General features: G+C 39.7%; 1 protein-coding gene and 1 long non-coding RNA gene across 4 annotated transcripts in view; one reads left to right on the top strand and one right to left on the bottom strand.

The window, feature by feature from the left end:
• Positions 1-3,450, top strand: part of LOC133390655 (uncharacterized) — a 32,270-nt gene extending 28,820 nt beyond the window's left edge. The window contains exon 3 of the long non-coding RNA XR_009764443.1: positions 1,912-3,450. This is a non-coding gene — a long non-coding RNA (uncharacterized LOC133390655). The remainder of the gene's footprint in view (positions 1-1,911) is intronic.
• Positions 1-16,151, bottom strand: part of E2F7 (E2F transcription factor 7) — a 29,893-nt gene that overhangs the window by 4,551 nt on the left and 9,191 nt on the right. For 2 of the 3 annotated variants that reach the window (XM_061639690.1, XM_061639689.1), the window contains 9 exons: positions 13,396-13,564; positions 8,575-8,862; positions 7,786-7,944; positions 6,942-7,079; positions 6,402-6,596; positions 4,679-4,745; positions 2,591-3,104; positions 1,784-2,054; positions 494-918 (listed from right to left, as the gene is read on the bottom strand). In XM_061639690.1, the coding sequence (XP_061495674.1) occupies positions 494-918; positions 1,784-2,054; positions 2,591-3,104; positions 4,679-4,745; positions 6,402-6,596; positions 6,942-7,079; positions 7,786-7,944; positions 8,575-8,862; positions 13,396-13,564 (2,226 nt within the window). The remainder of the gene's footprint in view (positions 1-493; positions 919-1,783; positions 2,055-2,590; positions 3,105-4,678; positions 4,746-6,401; positions 6,597-6,941; positions 7,080-7,785; positions 7,945-8,574; positions 8,863-13,395; positions 13,565-16,151) is intronic. The other variant, XM_061639692.1, reaches the window with a different exon arrangement.

The raw sequence follows: 16,151 nt of genomic DNA, 5'->3' as shown, positions 1-16,151 counted from the left end.
CTGGGACTGTATTCAACTGCTAAGTCCCAGGCTATGGTATGAAGGCACATGAGGCCAGCTCCCTGCTGAAGCTAAACAGGGTCAGGTCTGGTCAGTGCCTGGATGGGAGACCGCCTGGGAACCATATGTAAGCCGCCTTGGGTTTCAATCATGAAAAAGAACGGCGGGGTAGAAATGTAATAAATAAAAATAAATAAATAAGCCCTATTAGAGTAGATCCACTGAAATTAATGAACCTAAGTTAGTCATGTCTATATAACTTCAATGGGCCTACTCTGAGTAGGACTATCACTGACTATCACCCTGGTTGGATGATTTCATTAATACAAATCTGTCTACAAGATAATATAAAATATTCAGAAATAATCTTATGATCTTTAGCTGCCAGAAATGCACCAGAATTTTGGAACTAAGAGAATTTGGTTTGAAAACAGTTTTTATGTACTCCCATTGAGCTTTTTCTGCTGCTGTACATTAATCTTTGCCTTCTTACCTGCTGGAATTTCAGAAGTGTGACTGGGTGCCCCATGCAAACTGGTGAGTCCACTTTAATGGAGTTACAAGAAGATCCTAGGACAGGGTTCAGGTGTACAGCTGACTGAAACTGTTGGTGCGGTTCCAGCATTGGTAGCTGTGATGAATTTGGAGTAACTACTGCTGGAGTCCCAATGAAAACCGGTGTTGTAGGTGTCAGACCAGGCATACTAAAATTCATGCATGTGACATTTGGGAAGGAGCCAGCAGGAGCAGAAGAAAGTTGGCTTGTGACTGCTGGAGAATAGATAAGAGGGAATGGTGCCAATGCTGTTGATGGAACCATCATACAGGGAACATTAAGCGAAGGCAAAGAGTTTGAAGACAGGCTGACAGGACCAGGAGCTTGGCTGGCAGGAAATAGGAAATTAAACCCATTTAATCCTAAACAAAAGAAGACACTGTAATTAGATAAGATACTGTATATTATTTTCTCTTGAGAAGGAGACACAAAAGTAAGATACCAATAAGAAGCACGGATTAACAAAACCACACGCTAAGGAGAGCATCTAAATCTGTCTATATTCTTTACGGTCTGTCTGCTTTTTCTATACCATTTAGACTAATGGTAGGAGGGAGGGCTAGAAATCTTTATGGCTGCAATTATAGCATATAGTAATATAGTGTAGAGCAGGGACAACTAATGTGGTTCCCTTTACATGGGGCCTATGTTATAATTAGTGACCCATTGGTCATACTGGCTGGAGCTAATGAGACTACAGTCCACAATATCTGGAGGGTACCATGTTGGCTACTTCTGCTTACAGAGTATGACTGTTAACTTGATCAAAGAACTTCCATCTGCAGTAAAATTCAGAGAATATGAGCTCATTGTTTTAAAAGAAAGCAAGTTTCTAGCACCCATTGCTGCACTGAGGATGGGAAAATGAAAATATTTGGACAGCTTCTGCTAAATTTTAGAAAGTAGAAGGAATGTTCCAGTAGATGGATTTTAATGTCATCCCAGATTTGGGGTCAGACTAAACAACACACGGGATGGGAGTGAAATTGGATAAGGGTTATGGTGCTGGGAGTATTCCTCAATCTAAATGACCTCAAGTCTTTTGTTTGCTCCAAGTGAAAAAGAACAAATAGCAGCTTCAGAGGGTGGGAGAAATAATGAAGAGGATTTAGATTTGGAAATTCTACCTACCTACTTAGGAAATGGTTGCTATTTTGTGTGCACATAGTATGAAAATATATTCTGGCTGGCTGATACATCAGTACCTAGTTCTCAGAGTAGCCTTACCAGCTGCAGGCTGTACATAGAGATACTGTGGTAAGAAGGACTGTTTGCCATTTTCTTGAGAGGCCTGTTCATTTTCCTTTGCATTTTCTTTCAAACCCTTATTCCTAAATGCTTTTTCTTGTTCCCAGGTTACTGAAGATTTAGCTGTCTTTCTTTTGGCACCTTCCACAACAGAAGGAGTCCCTTCTTCAAGCTGAAAACCTCTTAGTTGGTCAATGGAACTGCAGTTACTGTCTGGGGAAGAGTCTTCATCAGTTGGCTTCACAGTCTTCTAGGAAAAATGAAATAAAAGCACAAACCATTTATTTATTAAGAGATGCATCCCTATTGTGGGGCTATAGCCTTTGTACAACTTGTATCAACTTAGTCTTGAAAGGTTAAAAACTAAAGTTGATAATGGGGCAAAATTTTATCATAAAATATCCTTCTTATTAGAGTTGGAGGTAGGGTTTCCAGTGTAGGACTGGCAGGAGTTAACTTGTGCAATTGGCATAAAATGAACCAATATTGCTGTTTTTCATTCAAAAATGGAAATACTGCCACACTGGATGGCATTGGGATGACTTGGTGATAAAATGGGAAACACATATCTAAAGTATTATAGCAAATATGTGCTGAGTTCACATACTGCAGTGTACATGTGTACAATTCTGGACTGTATCATTTGTGTGTGTGAAGTGGTGTATGTCACTGAGGGAGCTGTTGCAATTTCTTGAAAGTAGGGCTCATTTCAAGTACAACCTTCCAATTCTCCTGCTACAGTCACGAGCAAGAAACCTGGATATTGGTCCAACATATTTCTCTTACTTTAGATAGCACCAGTGAAATGGGACCACCGCTCTGCTCCAGACTCTGTCTTTTAGCTGTAGGTTCCTCTTCAGTGGGAGGTGTAGTGGAAGGAACACACTTTTGGGAACTCCGCTTCTGACAGTTAACTGAAGACTCATCTGCTTCTGATGGGCAGGGTGAAGCTTGGCCCTTAAGGTCTCCATTCCCCTTTTCTGGAAGGCTTTCTCTCAAGAGACTTTCATGAAGACTGCCACACAGCATATACAGAGGTGGAGACGGCAAGTAAACAAAAGGTTGGTTGGGGAGCACAGTGGTTTTCCCAGTCTCAGTTTTGGAAGCTGACAGAGCAGTTAATGGCAAACCCTGGTCATTTATTCCATTTGGTGCAGACAGATGTGATGTGTCTGAGTTGGCATTTGAGGAGAGGGCTGGAAAGGTGTTAAGACAATAGTCTGAGTCTCCTGGGACAGGGAGAACAGAGAACGGAGAAGTGATGCCCCAGTTTCTTGCTGCTTCAATGACAAAACCTTTACTATAAAGACAAAGGAAGATAGTTAGTCCAGAACTATGACACAAACTATTGTTCTACTCATGTAACGTGATTTATTGCAACAGCTTTGGAGGGAACTAAATCATCAAAAGGTTTGGATACATGGATCTAATTTCTCCGGTTTATGATTGGGGGGAAATATAATGAATTGTAACAGGAAGATTCAGATATGGATACTATGGATAGGCCAGTGGAAGGCCTGTTCAAATTTTCAGAAATGCTGTGAAGGATTTTGCACCAGAAGGGTGATATATAAATGTTTTAATAAATAAATTAAAAAAACCCAATCAGCTCCTTCACTAAATGACAAGGCTAATTAAAAACCTGTCTTACTACCACTATTACCCTTTTTATTAGCTTGACCTAACTTGAAATTCTGGCTTTACCTAGAATAGTCTGCCATAAATCACTATAACAGTACATGAATTATTTTCTCAGTATAAAACATAAAAGAGTTTTAAAATGGATACTTGGCTTATAAGATAACAAGAGCAGACACTCTATAAAACCATGTGGCCAAGATGCTAGCTGACAGGTATCATTCATGCACAAAATGTTTTACATGAGTAACAATATTCACAGAGATCAATACTTATTTCAGAAATTCTATGTGCCTCATGAAATGAACTTTAGAATCCAGACATGCTTACCAGCATGTTGCCTCTGCCATGTTATAGTTTAACATGGTGCCATACACATTCATATAGGTTTAATTACATAAGAGAAGAAACAGGGTGGCTAGCATCCAAATGGGCAATCAAAAAGAGAAGGTCAAAGACCAAGATGCTGGAGAGTGGGAACTTTTATTTTCGATAAAACCCAATGCATTTCAGCATGTTTAATATTGGTACAGCACAGAAAGCGATTTGCTCGTCTTTTAATCTTACAAGCTATTATCTCCTGATGAAGGCCTGTAGATAACAGGCTGAAACGCGTTGGGTTTTATCAAAAATAAAAGTTCCCACTCTCCAGCATCTTGGTCTTTGACCTTCTCTTTTTGATTGCTTAATTACATAAGAACCACATCTTTGGAAGCAATCCATTATGATATTAGGACAAGCTAAGTTACCAAGATAAAATAGTCATCAGAGCAACATAACCATTATTTAAATTCACCTTCCTCTTAGATTTGTTATTCAGTATTTCCATGGTAGTATAGATAATTTTTTAGAGATGCCCTTCATTAAATTTATTTTAGTCCTCATATTAATTAGAGAGCTTTAAAATGTCTACTTTTGTTGAAAATTGTATACAACTATTTATTTCACTTAGTACGATGCATTTTCACAAGCATCAGGAAAACACCATCATTTATTTCTGTGTGCTGCAATTTATGCATTTGCACTGCAGAGCCATTGTTTTTCAAGTCTAAAGAGCAATTAACAAGAATGGCTGCTTGTACTCCATTAAACATACGAAGGCAAACTCTGTCACTGAACTATGGGATCCTCTCATAACATACAGATGTTGCACAACAGCCATACCTGGAAGATTGAATCTAATTTTAATGTAGACTACAGTTTTTACAGAGTATCAGCTTTAAAATTTCAACATACCTTGCATCATCTTCCATCTTCTGGCAGCAAATAGATGCTAGATTTGTCATTTTGGAGCAGCAATCATCTGAAAAGTGAAGGAAAAGCAAAATGCTGAATGAACTATCAACAGATTAAGGTTATCCTGGTACTGTATAATAAATGAACATGCAAACACCCAATCAGGTATTTTCTAGAGAAACATCTCAAATTGACAGGGAGATGGAAACTCGGGAAGACCCCCTTGATGAATACTGTTTCAAGGAGAAAGAGTAAGATCTGTTAATTATTTTCTAGGCTCCGTCTCATGATCACCCATTCTCCTTTTACGTTGTTTCTTATCTCCACCACATGTAGTGACAGATTTCTTTCACAACAACTGTCTTCTGCTCCCTATTTTTCTGGGTCATCAAACCTTGGCCTTGTTAGCATCTGCTAGGTATGCAGTTCCCTGTCTTGCCCTTCTCCTACCACTTCACATCTTATCCTCAGTCCCCCAAGAGCATGGAACTGGGTATCTTATCTCTTTAACTTTGTTTACAGAATAGTCTATACCAGTGGTGGAGAACCTCCAGCCTGCAGACCTACTTAGGCCCACCAAAGCTCTGAGGCTGGCCCACCAGGCAGTTCTGTGTGAACCAATGTTCACCTTTCCCACACCTGATGTCATAATACATCATGTGTGGAAAAGTTCAAAAGAGAATTTAAGCCATGGATGCAAAAGAAAGTACTGGGGGTGCACTTAGACTATGCTCCCAATTTTTCCTTTGTAGCTATGGCTTGAAGTTTCAGTCACCTGACATCATATCTATTCAAGTGATTGACAGACAAGCAGCCCCACCCATGTGTCAAAGTGATCCACAGAGTTGGCCACTTCAGGATCCTCATTCCTGTGTCCACAGATTTTGACTGGCCGTGGTAGTCAGCCAAACTGTATGGTTGCTGGACCACTGATCACTGAACTTGGAAATGCAATACGACTGTGAAAACAATCATCTATCCCCCAGAGCTCTTTACCTTGCCTATGCTAAGCTACTCTTTCAAAGCACAGCATTATATAAAAAAGCCCCAGCTGTTCTCCTGAACTCAGATGTTGGGAAAAGAGAAGGTGAACATACAATTGTGTTGTACACCACAACGTGGATAAGGATTTCTTTTAAGCTGGGGAGGGAGGGTACAGGATTGTTACTGCAGTTGCACCATTCATGTGGCTTGGGTGGGCAGTGGAATTGCAGGTACCATTTCCTACCCCCTATTCCCAGGTCCAAGCATAGTGAATGAATTTGTGGATCGCTGTGAAAATGATGGCCTGGAGATCAGAACAAATGTTTGATATATTGTATATTTTCTAGCTCAGTACTGATGCCTTCAACTTATGCCCAAGTAACAGTGCAGTTTTTACAGCCTGATCCACATAAGATACACAGCCCGCTAAGCTGTGCACTATGCACCATACAGAGATGGGCCAATTGTCAAAAAAACTTACACTGCTGAAGTGTGAAAGTACTATAAACAGGATTGTTCTAGTCAGTTCCATCTTACCAGCAACCATAAAATAATACATTCTTTCCATTTAAAGGGCTTTAATCTGCCTGTGCCAAATTCTAACAAGAAAAGCACTCTGGTTTACGCTTGTGGAAAGGAGTTGATTTACCAGAAAATAAATGTATAAATGCATGGCTGTTAACTGAAAGCCACTAGTAGATCTAGTGGGTTAGTAGAGTACAAGCCCTCCAAAAGTTACCTTGCTTCCCTCTGCGTGGGCTGCTAGGTTCAGAGCTGACCTTTCTCTTGACCACATCAGAAGGCTGAGTCGTGTTAAAAGAAGCATGTCGTGACAGTCGCTCTTTCCTATTGGCACAAGCTTGATGTGGAACATGTGTTGCCCCTTTCACTTTTGTTAAAGCAGGATAGGTTGAAATTTCCATCTTGACATCACCTAAACACATGCATTCTTATTAAATTAGCTAGTGACATGACCCACAGTCATGCTCAGAACCTTGAGACACCACTTGGACAGTAAACCAGTTCCATTGATAAGTAGCTACTGCTTAAAAGAAAGCCATAGATAAAGCAAAATAGTAATCACCAGAAGATGCCTTTTGAAGGCCGCTGTATGTCACCTTTGCAGTCTTAAGGATATGGCTCTCTATTGACAGGTGTCTCAATGTTACTGAGTCACCTTTACATCAATACAGAAAACAGTTTAAGGCAACCTAAGGGGGCTGTTAAGGCAGTAAGAAATGCACAGGAAGAACTAATGACATAATATAAAGACAATTACCCCTATCTCCAGTGAATTCCACTGGCCCAATCCATTTGAAGGCTGGCTTACGACCTCTTTCCTCTGTTACATGCACTTTCTCAATGAGCCCGAGGCTTGTCAGGACATTAGCAATGTCATACAATCTTCGCACCTTTGCTAAAAGAAAACAATTTAAGTTCAATTTAATAAATGTGTTAAATATAAATATAACTAACCAGGCTGAAGAACTGTTGCCAGAAAACATAAAAGTAAAATTATGAGTGGGTACAAAAATAAAATGTATCTTAGGACTCTAGGGTGGGTGGGTGTGGTCTGAACTGTTACTATGACCATTGGATTAATTCCCTAGCAAAATTAGTATGTGTAAGAAAGGATTTGTCTCTGGAGCAATACACCATACCCAATTAGAAAAACATAAACTAAGTGTAGTAGCATTGTAGTATTTGAGCTTAACCCTGGTCTGATTTCAATTCAGCAGGATTGTAGCCTCTTTTTAAAATATATTCAGAATACAATCTAGGATAATAAATTTTGTTTTCAAAGTTTGTATTCTATTTTTATTTAAGGCAGGATCACAGGGCATAACCCATTATTGTTTTAGCATTTACTTTTAGAATTCACTCTTCAGTGCACAGTGGCCAAGGAATCACAAATATACACCCTCACATACACTGTTCTTCCTGCTCAATCTCCGGTTGGAACTAGACTCTTGTGTCACCTGCATGTCATGATGTTTCATTCCAAATAATTTCCCCTTCCTAGAAAACTCTGAAAAACCAAAGATGGTCTCTGGTTATGTCAAGATGACCATTGTTCTCCACAGTGACTGAATGATAATTTACCCCTCAGAAATAATCCTTACTTTTAAACTTGCTGTGATCTGCTGTATCCTGGCTTTCTTCTATCAGTATTTTCGCTGCTATGTCAAGAGTAACTATCTTGGTCTTGGAGACAAGGAACAGCATGACAAATTTTTGGCTCATAATCCTCAACGACTTGTCCTTTCTGCTGTTTGCAGAAGCTGTATTACAAACACAACCCAAGTCTCAGCATGTTACATTTATCACAGCCAAGAAAGTATTATGAAAGCTTCTCAAGCAGAAAAAAAGAAACATTTCTTTGTTGGAAAGCAGGTTTTTTTAATGAGCAGAAAATAATTGCCTGTAACAGATGGACACTTGTGCTTTAACTCTCATATGGAAAGAGGAAAGACATAAAATAGTTCCTTGAAGGAGTGCATGGAAAATGAGACATTCTGAGCAGAATTTTATTTGGTGTATTGTAAGAAGAGCAAAATCAAGCTGTGTGAGTTTTGTTCTAGAAAAGAGATAAAAATGGAGGTTAGGAAGAAGCAGCAGACAATATGTAGGTTGATTTTTATTTATATATTTATAAAAGTATTTATATACTGCCATTTATATACTGCAGTGTCAGGATGGTGATTGGGGCAATGAAAGACAAAGCAACAAGAGTTGACTTTAATATGGTTCCATCACTTAGAGGAAAAATAGACTTGTCTCCCAAGAGATAGAACCATGTTTCCATGCAATAATCTTTTTCAACTATAAAAATAGAAAAACACCACACACACCTCACATGCTGGTGATGGCAAGAATCTCTCTTATTTCGCCAGTAGCCTTAGATAACTTACCAGACTGACAATCTGTCTCTGAAAAGTCAAGCAACTGTCGGTCTTGGAAATCTATAAAGGTCTCTTTTTTATGTTCTCCAAATCTACAGTCAAGGTCTAACTCTTTATGCTGGAAATAAGCCATAAGTTCTTCATATTTTTGCAGCTCTCCTATTTCCTGGAGATTTTTCAGAGTTTGCCTCAAGCTGTGGCGACCATGCCAACAGTACTGATTCTTCGCCACTCGGCTAACAAGATCAAGAGACTCCAGGACATTCACTATGTCATAAATTCGCCTACGCTCAACTCCTAGATGTGGAACAAAAGCAAAACAAAGAGAATAAAAGCAAAACATTGCAAAAAGCAAAACAAAACCCTAAAAACCACTCTCCTGTGTACATTACAAGACAAATCACGGTGATTCTCCTTCCAAAACAATGAACGTAATTATACTCACTGGTCCCAACTTCTACTATTAAGCATCCAGACAAGATATAGACATAATAGGTGTGAAAAGTGCAATACCTTTTACTGGCTTGTAAGTGATGTACCTTATGCAGGAGAAAAACAATGTCATATTCCAGTAGAAAATTGGTATTTTAGGGGCTACTTTCAACAGTACAATTTTAAGATGTCACTCCTTTTTGGACTGCTAAAAATAGGTGCCATCAGCCTCAAACTGGGATCATGTGGATCAAGAACTACTCCCCTTTCATCACTGGGGTTGTAAGTCATAACAGGCAATTACAAATAGTTCTAACTGAACCATTCATGTCTCAGTGACATACCATGGTCCTCCTAGCTTGGGAGGCTAGGTTACACCAGAAGGATATGTTATCTCTGGCTTAAATACAGTTTCCAGGTATATTGCCTCCTCTCAGTCTGAGAAACTCATTTCTGAGGGAGGTTTCCAGATTCTGCTTATCTGAGACCATTGTAACAGCCCAGACATCCTGGATGGAACAGATGTTTGCCCACCTCATATTTAACCATTTAACAGAGAAATGAAGCATCCAAAAACATCCAGATGAAAGTCCTTTTGTACCAGTAAAGAACGTTTTCCAAGGATGTTTTGAGAGACTATGAGTTGTATTCAACATGAGACCTGCTCAGAGCAGACTCATTAAAATTAATGAACCTCAGTTAGTCATGTCCTTTATCTTCAATAGGTATACTTCAGAGCTTGGAAAAGTTACTTTTTTAAACTACAACTCCCATCAGCCCCAGCCAGCATGGCCACTGGATTGGGCTGATGTAGTTCAAAAAAGTAACTTTTCCAAGCTCTGGTATACTTTAAGCAGAACCAACGTTGAAGATCACTGTATGTTATTTTGCAGCTTCTGTTGGAATACAACATACTCTGCTTGACCTTTTTTACAGGCTTGAGTTCCTGAAGAACATATAGTAACCAAGCAAACCCAAGGTCTTCTCATAGGCTGGGGAAGAGTAAGAAGGGTTTTAAAAAGGGGTGACTAGAGAATCACGCGCATGCATGCACGCACACACAGAACTCTGTCTGCCTGCTTTAATATTATGAATGGGACTAAGAGAAAGGGGATTAATTAATTGTATTTGTATGGATTTTTATCTATCCTTACTTACGTTTGACCTTTTCGATCCATCTGGTTTTATTAATATACAGAAGAATATATTTTTATAATTAAAAGACTGAAAACAAGGAAGAACCACCCCCTGTTCTTTTTTTGTCAAAATATATCTCTTATAGAGCAGCTCACTTGAGGGGCCCTTCTTGTCCCCGGGAAATTTGAGGCTAGTAGCACTTCTGGTCTCCCACATTGTAGGGAAAACTGTTTATCACTCAGGTCGGTCTCTGATCATTGACCCCCTTATCTGGGGGTAAGCCTCAATGGAACTTGTTTCTGAACAGACATGTATAGGATTGTGCAGAATGTGCAGAAATACCTCAAGAGACATTTGGTGGCTTATTCACAAAATGAACAGTTACCTACATTGCTGCTTCTGTTAAAATGATTTGTGCTCATACAAGTGCCTAAATGTGGAACCATGATGGAGTGATGGCAATACTGCCTAGATGATCCATGAACAGAAGACTAACCAACTCCCTACACAATGTTTTCACTTATAGGCACTCTCATTATCTTTTTTATTAGCCAGAGTGAAAAATCTTTATGTAAAAGGTAGCTCATGACTGTCTGTACCTAAACATTCTAAAAATATTTGTCAGTCTTTAGTTTATTGAGCAGAACAGGAACCCAAGTGAGAATAGGCTGCTGACTACAACCACCATGTTAAACTATGTGACCTATGCCACTGCTTAAAAAACAAGCAATTGTCCCAGAGCTCCTACTAATACTGCCTTCTTAGAAACTGAATTAATGCAACAGTGATAGGAAATCTTTATGTAGTCAGAAAATCTTTTCTTCAAAACAGTAAATAATGAATACTTTCTCTTAGCTGGAAACAGCATGGGACTTTGTGCCACTCATAATGTCTGTGATAATCTTTAAATTTGCCTCAAAATATTCATAAATTATCCAGAAGCATGCTATAAACTGTAGTCTATCTTCGGAGACAGTTATTCCAGGGGTAGCCAACACAGTGCTGTCCAGATGTTATGGACCGTAACATACATAATCCCCACACAGCATGACCAATGGTTAGGGATGATGGGAGCTGTACCCACCAGATGTTATGGACTATGACATTGACTATCCCTAGATTATTCAGAGTTCACAGCTGTGCAGTGGTATGCTGATAGGGCAAGGGCAAGAGCAGGTAGCATGCTTTGTTTTAAAACACAATTCCCACCCACCAATAATACTAAAGGTATTATTGTTACCATTATTACGGTGGAGTGGATAGACTCATAGTTAGTCTTCCAGATATTTAGAAGGTTTGAGACGGATGGGCCCTCGGTACAGTCAAGTTCTTGCTGAAATGTACATCTTCTTGAACTAAAATGTTATGTTCCTTCAAGTTGATTTTGACTTATGGCGACCCTATGGATCAGCGTCCTCCAATAGCATCTGTTACAAACCACCCTGTTCATATCTTATAACTTCAGCCTATGGCTTCCTTTATGGAATCAATCCATCTCTTGTTTGGCCTTCCTTGTGAGCTTTACTAAAGCTTGGAATTCACCCGGGAGAGGACACATTACCTAGAACGTGGGAAATTCATTCACCTATTATGCTCCATGTGAAGATTTACAGCTGGGAGAAAGCCCTGTGCTATCACTCACAGACTAAGCCACAGATGGCACCATTAATTGCTTATACCATATAGTTTCCTAAACTCCAGAGAGATCTGTAGATAACTTCCCTCAGCAGCAGATCTGGGGCTTTAAGCCTATGGTGAAAAGGACTTAGTGCTATGCTTATATTTTCTGATGCTGTCACATCTCATTACATTTTTCATTAAATTTGCTACAGCAAAGGGCTACACAAATCTACCCTAGCAATACTATGTCAAAAATCTATTTTAAGAAAATGTGCTATGTAAATAACAAAATGAAAAAGAACTTTAGACATACACAAGCCTGCCTTGTGTATCGAGTGAGACTATCAAGCCCAATACTGCTTACTCTTACAGGAACACATAAAGCTGCCTTATACAAGATATCCCAGTATTGTCTCCTGTGTCTGGTAGTAGCTGTCCAAGTTCTCCAACATGGGTATTTCACTTCACCTGCAACTTGTTTCTTTTAACTGGAAAATTACAGAGATTAAAATCGAGGAACTTGTGCATGCATAGCATGTGTTCTACCACTGAGCTATAACCCCTCAGTTTTATATTTCAGTGATGAACCAATTTGCTTAGAATACAGAACTTGTGGTTACAATTCCAATTCTTGGAAAAAGTATGCTGTTCCAAATACTTGAGTCATTTCTGTATTTATTCACATAAATAAAATATGTATGGGGTTTGTCTGATTTAGTGACAATCTCACTTCCAATAAGGAACATGGTACTATATCTCTTAAATATCTACTTTCATGAGATAACTGATAACCATCATCTTTATTTCCAGTTTCCATATACAGCATTAAGATTTGATGCCAAGAAGAACAGTGAATACTTAAAACAAGGTTAATATATAACATAAACACTTAAAAAAAAGATAAAAAGTTGGTCCCAGCGACCATAGTCTGCATTTTGTTCTCAATGTATATGTTCACAAGTGGTTGTTTAGGAACTTTCAGGCCTCCTATATTTTCCTCAGCAGGAATACATTTGGTTTGATTCTTGTAGAGGAATAACATGAAGACTGATGCAAAATAATCAGTACCTTCTCCCATTGAAACCCTACTGAAGTGCACGGGAATGTCACAAGAGGATACAGGGCTGTGGAGTCAGAGTCGTGAGCAATTTTGGGTGGAGTCGGTACAAATGTACCAACTCCGACTCCTTCATAAATGGCAAATGTATATTAACTAGTAATAACACATTTACTGTAGTAAAATGGTAGCACGAGGCATTTCATCACCACCACGTGAATCCAGAGCTTGGAAAAGTTACTTTTTTAAACTACAACTCCCATCAGCCCCAGGGATTGGGCTCGTGGGAGTTGTAGTTCAAAAAAGTAACTTTTCTAAGCTCTGGATTCACGTGGTAGTGATGAAATGCCTCGTGCTACCATTTTACTACAGTAAATTTGTTATTACTAGTTAATATACATTTGCCATTTATGAAGGAGTCAGAGAGTAGAAAAATAGAGGAGTTGGAGTCGAAGGTCTGGCGTACCAACTCCACAGCCCTGAGAGGATAGTTCATTTAAATAGGGTTTAAAACCTTAAGACAACACTACCTAATTCAACTGGAACATTCATTCTCAGTTAGTACTATTTCTTCACATACATACCAAGACTAGAAGCCACTTCATCCAAAGATATTGTTGTTTTTTCTGCTGATAAAGGATAACTGGGATAGCGGGCTAAAAATTTTTGGCACAACAGTCCTAAGCTTTTCTGCTTTCTACTGGGTCTCTGCTTTTCATATTCGTCCACTGCTCCATCATCTATAGTACCACACTAGAAATAAATACATAGGTTTTTTTTTAAAATGAGCACTTTATTATATGCTACAGTACTAGCAATGGATGTTGTATTTTTAACAAATTAAACTGGGACTTCCAGAAACAAAATGAAATACATGTAGAAGCTATTAAGCAAGTTTTAAAAGTTGAGTTCTGAGTATCTAGATCAGGGATAGCCAACATGATGCCCTCCAGATGTTGTTGGACTATGTGATGTTCCTGCTTGTAGGGTAAATATGGTAAGTGCTGTTTATATAGAAGACATATGGTAAGTGGAGTGAAAGAGGAGGGGGGAGTACATGAGCAGTAGAATGCTGGATGATTGGCTGAGCGTTTGAATGGCTGGGAGTATAAATGGAAGAATGACAGTTGAATCTGGGTGGATGTTAGTAGGGTGGAGAAGAAGGTGTTCGGTGGTGGATGTTGGGAGTGTGGAGAAAGAGGTGTTTGAGGGAGGAGGTCAGGAGTGTGGAGAAAGAGGGAGTTGGAGTTCTGATTAATAATAAGTCAAGTACAAAACAGGAATAGATGAAATCATACGCTTGTGAAACATTCTAAAGCTAATCTTGTTATTTCTGATATTTAATAAATACTTATTTGGTTTACCAAAGGCCTGATCCTTGGCTGGGGGATATACATACCAGAAGGGAGGGCAAGGTAATTACCAAGGCTGAACAGAAACAGTATCTAATGGTGGCAGCGGTGAAGGGAGGAATAATAACAATTCAAGTATCCAGAGCAACCGAGTTGTATGCGTTATCTATAAAGATACAAGGGGGTTGGGAACAGCATAAGCACGCAGTCACAAAAGTAACCAGCTAGAGAGAGACTCAGGCAAAGTCTCTAGGAGTATTGGTTATAGGACGTGACTGGTGGTGCTGCCTAGCAGGGGGATCTAGTGAGATCTGTGCTAGAGCGGAGTGAGAAACCATATAAAGGACGGTCTGGACTGGTGGTATCCCTGGTGGTGCCTAGTGAAAGGCAGTAGCCACAAGCAGGTGGGAACCTGACAGGGAGAACCAGGGAAGGACGTCACATGTGGTGGCTGTAGCGGTGGGATTTGAACCCTAGAGAGGCCCTAAAAGTGGTGTGGCTAAAAGAAATAACAAATAAAGATTACTTGTGAGAGTGACTGGCAAAGAGTGTGTGGCAAAGTGCGAGTGAACTCCTAAAAACATGGCTGAATATATAAAGGTGAAAAGAGAGGAGCTGGTGGAGAAGTGCATAACATTCAATTTACCTCACGAGGGTAAAGGGGTAGATGAATTGCAAGTAGCATTGATAGCATTCGCATCTGTTCAACAAAAACAACCTGTCAGAGAAGAGAACCCAGAAGGGTACTCAAGCAATCCCGCTTATATAGAGTATTTGAGAGAGAAGTTAAAGTTGGAAACTGAGAGATTGAGGATGGAAGGTGCAGAGAAGGAAAAACAGCGGGAGTTGGAAATTGAGAGAATGAGAATGGATACTGAAAGGATGAGAATGGGGTTTGAGGAGAGGGAGAAGCAACGAGCATTGGATGCTGAGATACAGGTGGAAAAGTTAAAATTTGAAAGAGAGAAGTTTCATTCTGATGAATCAAGAAAGGACAGAAATGAAACCAAAATAAAGGTTACACCAAAAGATTTTGCGGTGTTTGAACCTGGACAAGACCCACAGATTTACCTCAACACCTTCGAAAAGGCAGCTCAGATGTGGGGGCTACCGGAGGATAAATATATGCAATATTTATCAAATCTGATCAAAGGGGAATTGGCAGAGGAATACCAATATTTCCCCACAGACAGGCCCGTCACATATGCCGAGTTTAAAGAGGCAGTGTACAAAAGATTCAGACTGGGACCTGACTACTTTAGGAAGTTACTTCGAAACTGTCAGATCCAAGCAGGGAGGTCTTTTGTTGAACTGGGAGCAAAATTGATGGACATATTTGGAAAGTGGATGGGAAGTGCCAAAGCTCAGTAAGTGGAAGAGGTGAAAAGCCTCATGATACTGGATCAATTATACCTTCAGTTACCACCAGAAATAAGGCTCCTTGTCAAAGACCGTTCCCCTACATCTGTTCAAGAGGCCGCAGAGTTGGCAGATCACTTTGACCCCAATAGAACTGGCTGGGTGGGGAAAACATCAAGAGAGTTTAAACCCAGACCATATAATGGTGGCAGAAAGGATGTGGTACCACAGCGAGTGAGTCCTCCAATAAAGACTGAAGGGCACAGGACACCCCAGAGTGGATCTGTGTACCCTAAAATGGAGGAGAAATTATGTTATAAATGTGGTAGACCGGGGCACCTACGTTTTCAATGTGAGGTTGCCAACCCCATTGGTAATCCTGCTCAGGGAAAGCCAGTGAAAACAGAACCAAGGGAGTTAGAAACGAAGAAGGTTCAGTTCTGCCAGATAAACTGGACAAATGTAAAAGACTTTGATTCGAGTCTGAGGGAAGAAGTGAGTGTGCAAGGGGCAAATTATTGGGCATTGCTTGATACTGGTGCTGCTCAGACATTACTGAGGCCAGATTTGATAAAATCTGAGGAAATATTACCTCAGGAAACGGTGACAATCCAAGGAGTGAGGGGTGA

This window comes from Rhineura floridana, chromosome 8, assembly GCF_030035675.1.
Source record: "Rhineura floridana isolate rRhiFlo1 chromosome 8, rRhiFlo1.hap2, whole genome shotgun sequence".
NCBI lineage: Eukaryota > Metazoa > Chordata > Lepidosauria > Squamata > Rhineuridae > Rhineura > Rhineura floridana.
This window is presented reverse-complemented; position numbering and strand designations above follow the sequence as displayed.